The sequence below is a fragment of the Neoarius graeffei genome, chromosome 8, assembly GCF_027579695.1.
Source record: "Neoarius graeffei isolate fNeoGra1 chromosome 8, fNeoGra1.pri, whole genome shotgun sequence".
NCBI lineage: Eukaryota > Metazoa > Chordata > Actinopteri > Siluriformes > Ariidae > Neoarius > Neoarius graeffei.
The window spans coordinates 93,875,867-93,884,074 of NC_083576.1; the positions used below are offsets into that span (position 1 = coordinate 93,875,867).

The 8,208-nt window shown below is 39.4% G+C and overlaps 1 protein-coding gene across 3 annotated transcripts in view; it reads right to left on the reverse strand.

Annotated features, from left to right (window-relative positions):
• The window catches only part of ppp6r3 (protein phosphatase 6, regulatory subunit 3), a 31,528-nt gene extending 23,569 nt beyond the window's left edge, over positions 1-7,959 (reverse strand). For 2 of the 3 annotated variants that reach the window (XM_060928532.1, XM_060928531.1), the window contains exons 1-3: positions 7,761-7,959; positions 4,987-5,167; positions 4,250-4,483 (exon numbers count right to left, since the gene is read on the reverse strand). In XM_060928532.1, coding sequence (XP_060784515.1) covers positions 4,250-4,476 — 227 coding nt within the window. In that variant the 5' untranslated portion in view covers positions 4,477-4,483; positions 4,987-5,167; positions 7,761-7,959. The remainder of the gene's footprint in view (positions 1-4,249; positions 4,484-4,986; positions 5,168-7,760) is intronic. The other variant, XM_060928530.1, reaches the window with a different exon arrangement.
• Positions 7,960-8,208: the final 249 nt, after the last annotated feature.

Sequence of the window (8,208 nt, forward strand, 5' to 3'; positions counted from 1 at the left end):
TATCTCATATCCCAGTATTTTTTTTAGTTCGCACCACACTCCCTTCCAGTACGTCTCTATTTTTTGGCATTTCCAGAACACATGTGCATGATCTGCTTCCGCCTGTCCACATAGTCTCCAACATAAGCTTTTGTGTGGTGTGTATCTCCCAGTCATCTTTGGTGTTATGAAAAACCTTATAATGTTCTTCCACCCAAATTCTCGCCATACTCTAGAACCCGTTGTTGAATGTTGGGATGTGCATACATCGTTCCAGTTCTCTTCTGTTATTTCTATGCCCAGCTCTTTTTCCCATTTTTCTTTAATGTACATGGTTGAGTTACCCCCACTGGCACCAATAGCTTGGTATAGAGCTGAGATTACTCTATATGTTCTTCCTTCATATGCTTTTATGATTATTTTAATGATCCCATTCTGCTCCCTCAGTTCTTTTGCTTTAATTTCCTTTAAATAATAGTCCCTTACCTGAAAATATCTAAATAGCTCCCTTGCCTCTAACCCAAATGTATCCCTTAGGACTTGAAAGCTCTTCATTTCCCCTCCCTCGACAAGTGTGCATATAGCTGTAATACCCTTTTGTGCCCACCTCTCAAAGCCTTGGTCCCTTAACCCTGGTTTAAATCTATTATCGTGAGATATCCACCTCAAGATCTTAGTTTCTGCCTGCAATGTATATTTTCTTATTACCAAATGCCAAATCTCCAATGTGAATTTGCTTATTGGGCTCAGCTGTACTACTTCTTGCTTGAATAGTTCCTTATTGGTTATTAGTATTTGAAGTGGGCTGGCCCTTTCTTTCATCTCTATGTCTTTCCATCTGGCTATGTATTTTTCATTGCACCAGCAATATACTGCCCTGAGTTGTGCTGCATAAAAGTAATCTTGCAGTTTTGGTACTGCCATGCCCCCTTTGTCTTTAGGGAGTTGCATGGTGCGATATCTAATCCGAGGTCTCTTACCCGCCCAAATGAACCTAGCAATCCATCTATCCCACTCTATAAACTGTTTCTGTGGAATCATTACTGGCAAAGTTTGGAACAAATACAGTAGTCTTGGCAATACATTCATCTTAATTATTTCTATCCTTGAGCTAAGATCCAACTGTAACATTGACCATCTACCTATGTCTTGTCTGAGTTCCTCGTTAATCTGAGTATAATTTGCTTTATATAACTTCTACCCCGCTGCTTATCAATCAATCTTTTAGTAAAAGTTGTGTGTAAAATTTTGTGGAAGCCAAACTGAACTACGATTTTCCACGAGATTTACAAACATTTCAGAAAGACAGATTTTCTTCATACGCATAAGTACCAATCAATAAATAAATTAAAAACACACCCTTTCCTGACACAGCTCATTTGCATAAAGTGACACCCACAAAACTCCATAAAAGGTAAAGTGCACAGGAAGCTGGGAGCAGGAAATAAGTGATCAGAGTAAAAACTGAAAAATAGAAGTGGAATTATTTTTTTATTTCACTTCTCTTCTAATAAAATACAGCAACAACTGAGCACGAAATCCTCCATCTTCTGAGGTGTGCGTTTACGTTTTACGGTTTGCTCGCGCGCATACGGCCGCCCATCCTCCGTTTACACACCGCTGTTTCTTTCATCGTATCTAAATCGTTAGTTTTATTTCTCTTAATTTATGCGAGTGTGTCGCTCGCTTTATTTATTTATTTTTATATTCTTTAATTAAAGCGACTGGTTCTCAGTAAATGTTCCGGATGGTTCTCTCGGTCCCTGATCTAGTGAACTAGCGTGAGGATGTGTTTCTGATCGAGACTCTAAAGCTCTTCTAGAAGTCTCTCTGGATCAGGGCGTCGGCTAAACGCTGTAAACGTCATAAAATAAAACCAGTTTAAACTCCACAGTCCATTCCAGATATAAAAGGGCAGCGATCCACACAGATTATAGGATCTGAGGCTGAGGTTTACATCAGTTAGTCTCCTTATGTGAGAATTTATAAACACTCAGGAGCACGAGGAGGACACGAGGGATTTTTATGAATACCAAATTTGTGTAAACTCCCATACAAATAAATCTGTTCATATCCAGGTTGATGTTATTTTGGTTTAAAATCTATTTCAATCTTGTTTATCATCTTTTTGATAAAAGACTAATATTTAATGAGCAGGGCGGCATGGTGGTGTAGTGGTTAGCGCTGTCGCCTCACAGCAAGAAGGTCCGGGTTCGAGCCCCGTGGCCGGCGAGGGCCTTTCTGTGTGGAGTTTGCATGTTCTCCCCGTGTCCGCGTGGGTTTCCTCCGGGTGCTCCGGTTTCCCCCACAGTCCAAAGACATGCAGGTTAGGTTAACTGGTGACTCTAAATTGACCGTAGGTGTGAATGTGAGTGTGAATGGTTGTCTGTGTCTATGTGTCAGCCCTGTGATGACCTGGCGACTTGTCCAGGGTGAACCCCGCCTTTCGCCCGTAGTCAGCTGGGATAGGATCCAGCTCGCCTGCGACCCTGTAGGACAGGATAAGCGGCTACAGATAATGAGATGAGATTTAATGAGCAGTTTTGCCTTAAAATTATAATTTTCCCCAAACAGTTTTGATTTAGAAGTTGAGTAGCAGCAGAATCAGTGAGGAGTCTCCTAAGTAAAGGTCCATGATCATGAAGCAGGCTGACATGATTATTTATATTATATATACACACACACACACACACCTGTGTGCACGCGCAGTCTGCTTTATTCCTTTTACACCGAAGCTGAGAAGCTACGCTCGTTTGTGTTCATTACTCACTCACACGTTTTTATTTTTTTAAATAAGTGTCAGTAGTTTATATTCATGTTAGCGTGTATTTATTTCCCTTCATCTCGTCTCCTACATGCTTTAAAAGGAGAACTGAAGTCATTTTTAAACTTGCTTTATTTCTTAATTAACGTGTTATTCAATTACGTTTTAGGTTTTAGTAACCTTATCGTGACTCGTACTGGCAACTAATTGCAATTAAATATTATACTTATCGGCCTGTTCGGTTTTAGCCGTGTTGAATTTAGTTCGTTTGGTCCACGGCAGGCGTCGCTTATCCGCGCGATCTTCACGAGACTTGTGCGAGACTTCGAAACGTGAAGTGTCAGCCAGGTGTCAGTGCCGCCATTTTGAAAACTGTTTTCCAAATGAAATATTGCACAAAAACGAGTTTAAATGACGATTACTGACGACTTTTTTCAAACTTTCCTGATTGCTATTAAAACTCCCGGCTTGATTACGTCAGCATTCAAAAGAGGGCGCGCGCGTCTTTTGACAACGTTGGCAGATGTTGGTGACTTTGATTTCTGCTGTACGTTTTACTTCCGTCCTACGATGTCTCGCAAAGGTCTCAACGAATCTCGTTTACGGCCGTCGCTTTGACATATGGACTGGTATATTACAGAGCATATTTCAAACACTCAGAACTTGCTATAGCAGCGACAAAATAGCGATCAAAATGCATTCCGATATTTAATAAAATGAGGTAAATAGAATTTTGATTTAAAAAAAAAAAAAAGAGAGAAAAAAAAGCACCTTCAATTCTCTTTTAAAGACACCACAGAAATGCACTATGGTTTGGGGGCGGAGTCTGTACTCACGCAACACAGCAAGACTGAAAAACACACAAGTGACCCGAGAGCATCAGATCATCTGTAAAGCCTCAGACATCGTATTAATAAGCCACTTCCTGCGTGCGAGTGCACAGAGGGTTTAAAGAGATGCTTGACGCCTGGCTTCTCTCTGCACTCCCTCATGGTTATCAACATTAAATAATTATTTGGAAGAGATTTAATTAGCGGTTACCAAAAGGTAGTTTCGAGAAACAAAGCTTGAACTCCAGCCGATCCTGTTTCCTGTGTGACCAAGACTGCATGGGCGTGTCCATTAGCGTCTCTACGGGAACACCAACTAGCCTAGCGATACAGGAACGAGGAAAGGCTGTCTGTCTCCACACACACAAAAATAATGACTACAACAATAATAATAGCTGATGTGGAGCATCCGGCGTACACATTCCTGTGAATGGGCTGTTGCTATAGAAACGATGATGTATAGAATGAGTGTATTAATACCAGCCTGGCGCTCAGGTCACTTCTGGACCTTCTGTCGGAGACACGCTGTTTATACAGAAAGACCACACAGCACATCTGACCAATCAGATTTGAGCATTCCACTACGCTGAGGTCCAAATGTTTCTGAAGCGAATCTACAGAAACCCAGATGTGTGCTGCTGTGGAACTGTAGTGTACAGAGGCGTGTAGGGCTCACTTGTATTTGATTTTCTCCTCGACATCCTCACTGGGCTCCTCTGTGATGAAGCCCACCAGGTCCTCCATGCACTGCGGCCGGATCAGGAAGTCCACCAGCTTGTGGTTCTGCGCTTTACACTCCTGCAGGACGTCCTCCTCGTCCATCACCTCCCTCAGGGTCACGTCCTCTTTGTCCAGGAGCGTGTCGATGTGAGAGGTCGTGTGCAGGTCAAACTTCCAAAACATGGCTCTTCTGTGGACCAACGACACGCCACACAATCAGCGTCCCACTGCTGGAGTCTCACACTCACTTATTACTCATTCATTACACATCAATAAACATAACATTGCTAAACAGCTTTTCATTTCAAATTTTTTTTTTAAATAAATTTTATTATACAAACGTGGGAAAGAAATTAATGACTTCTCAATGTACTTTATGTTTTTATATATTTGAAAATATTTATTTGCTTAGAGAAAATATAAACTAAATAAAGGGAAGCGTGGTAGATTATTTTCAATAAACCAGAACTGAACTGTGTTTATTGATAATGGAACACAGTTTGGCTAATCAGTGTGTTTACAGATTTTATTTTGTACTTCAAATTAAATGTTTTGACTGCATTTTATTATTTAAAACTGCTATAATTGAATACATTATTAGCAGCAATAACATTATCAGGAACATCATTAAGAGAATACGGAGTGAAATTAATAATTTTTATCAATACTTCGAGGCGAGCAGCGCGGTCCTACCTGAGCGTGATGGAGCTCAGAGGGTAAAAAATTTCCAATTAAAAAGAAAATAATGCTGGAGCTCTTTGGGACTTCTGGCCCATTCCAGGCACTGCAGGTACGAGAGAGAGAGAGAGAGAGAGAGAGAGAGAGAGAGACGCTGAAGAACAACACACACCTCAGACACACACTCAACACACACCTGGAACACAACAAACAGGTGTGATTAGATACACACCCTGATCATCACGCCAATAAACAAGTCAATAAATAATACATAAATCATTTTAAAACCCCACTACTTAAATGTTGGAGGAAAAAAAAAAAAAAAAAAAAACTGTACTAGGATTTAAAAGATATAAAAAAATAATTTGATATAGATATCTCCACTGCACAATGTGTTAATGATGACCACACCATTACCACTTCATCATAAAACATCTGGAATACGCAAATGAGCATCTAATAAACTAAATATTCTGGTACAGTTTCATGACCTGAGAGCAGAAAAGATGTGTAAGAAATATACAGTGGTTAAATTAAAGCTGGAAATTCTTTAACAGTGACGCATTACAGCTTCACACTAATTTACTGCAACGTAAATAGTGTTTTAAAAAACCCTAACAATAACTGACAAAAACAAAATTAGAACACCAGCCACACCATGCATCAAACATCTGCACAATCTTTAAAAAGATAAGGTTTTTACTCTGATAAATATCCCATTCATAAATAACCCAGAAAAGACGTGCTTCATATTTAAAGATAATACATATATTTTTCCTATTATAAAAAAAGATTGTATAAGCTGTTATACAAATAAAGATGAACCCAAAATGCAGAGATTCACTCACAGCAAATTAATTTGCTTAATTAAATCATTAAATCCTGCAATAAACTCAATTTATCTCCACGCTTGGACTCGTCACAAAGAGCTGAACCCTGAGGCATAAATTAAACATTACGATTTTAGTTAAATCTGTTCAACTGTGGAAATTTTCAGTGTGACGTATTTCAGCTTTACACGTTTCACTCTGACACAAATAACCACAACACACACACACACACACGTTCAGCCCTGAAGGAGACAATAATAAACTGCACACCGTTGCATCACTATGAATTGTAAAGTGACTCTGATCAACAGGAAGGACGGAGAACTCAACACCAATCGGGTTTATTATTACAAACAAATCAAGAAACACTTCACATCACACACAGCTAACTTTTCATCTGTGCTTTAATTTCATTACAAACCCGTCTGAGCTGTTCCATTTATAAACTTCACACACACACCGGTGCATTATAGATATGCAATGTCTCCGTTACACAAAATATGTTGATAAAATTAAACACTTATTAAGCTTACACAAATATACAGCATATGCAACATTTCACTGTGCTGAGTTCTGGGCTCTGATTGGTCAGAAGGCGTTGATTAATTCTCTCTGACAGTAGTGCAGGTTTATATTTATGTACTCACTCTGATACATTATGGTTTCTATAGTAACGGCTCATTCACAGGGGATGGTACAGCAGACGCTCCACAAACGGATATTTTTGGTAAAAAGAGGTTTAAAGTTGGTGGAAGTGTCTCCAGTGTCAGCGCTGTGCAACAGTTAAAGCTTTAAAGCTGTAATTAAGTTTTCCGACATCTTCAGGACAGAAGAGTTTATGATTCTTTATGGATTCTAACGAACTGAATTTAACTGTACTAAACACAGAGAGAGAGAGAGAGGGGCGAGGGAACGACTGTTTACAGCTGCTGTAACAAAAGTGACAACAGGAAATAACTGGAGCTAATAAACAACTATAAACAGATTAAACACACAATTACCAATAATATAACTTTAGGATAGTACTGAGATAAAATACATACTTTTATTTATGGCCATTAACTCGTTCTAAATTTGGAGTGTGTGTGTGTGCAGGAACACTGCAGAGTATTTTTATTATTTATTTTATTCTGTCTCTAATCTGAAATCTGGCTATACACCGAAAAAAATTTAAGAACAAATAATTATTCGCCATTGGAGTAAAGAGGAATAAATAAATAATAATAAAATAGCTGTAGTTATTGAATAATGTTTAAAGTGAATTGTTTCCCCCAGCTGAGCTCCAGCGAGCCTGTTAGCTCACACCGCTAACTGCTTTAGCAACACAACTAACTGCACAGCCAACAAATACATTTCAATTCAGATTAAATTAATCGTTCCAAATTATATTAAAACACATTTAAAATCTTACGGAGACTCTGAGTTGTTCCATATGATCCTGAAAGCGCGAGCTCCCGGCATTAGTCGCTAATGCTAATGCTAACACTAACGTCAAAGTTAATGACAGACCGGCCCGGTTAGCATTAGCGGCTTTTAGCGAGGCTAGCATGTGTTTTTAGATATATTTACATCTCTCTATATAAAAGGCCGTTAAGTTTCAGCTTCGATGTTTTAGTTTATACTTTTTAGGGAATATTCTCTTAAGCAAGACGACGACAACCTAAAAACGTTTCATAAAATTAGCCGGCTACGTTGACAAACTTAGCCAGCTAAAACATACAGGCGATCCTAAATCACTCCATCCTCCCTACACATGCACACTACAGAGGGCTGTGTTTAACGCTGATCGAGTGCACTACTCACATAACTGCAATCGAGTTGAGACACAGCCACACGGCTCGGAGCGTTAGTTAAAGCCCGAGCCTGGGTTGCTAATGATTAGCCGCGCTAAGCTAAACTCTCTCCCTTCGCCAAAAAACGAGAACTGTACGAGACAAAACAAAAAACAAGTTACGTTACCGATTAGGATCCCGACATGTGGCTCCGGAGGAACTCTTAAGATAAAAGTGTGACCAGAAAATTAAAAAATAAAGTACAAACATACAGATAATAGTGAAAAAATAAACTGTTGACGGTAACAACAGATTCTGACAGGCGCCAAAAAAATACAGATAGCTACACCATCACGACGGCGCTTTTCAAGATGGCGGCATCATCAACCCCCTTCCCCCCACAGCTCGGCTACAAAGGTGTCAATCAAACCATGCTCTGAAAGCTCATTGGTCCACACGCATGTCCATCCGAACGCAACGTTTTAAAAACGCCTGTAAGCAAGTCAAATATTTACACTTTTAATTTAAAAACTCATTATATATGACCCACATAGTAATGGACACTGCATGCGATACATGTTTATTCGTAAACGCTTTTTACAGAGACAACATTTTACATGGACACGCCCACATCA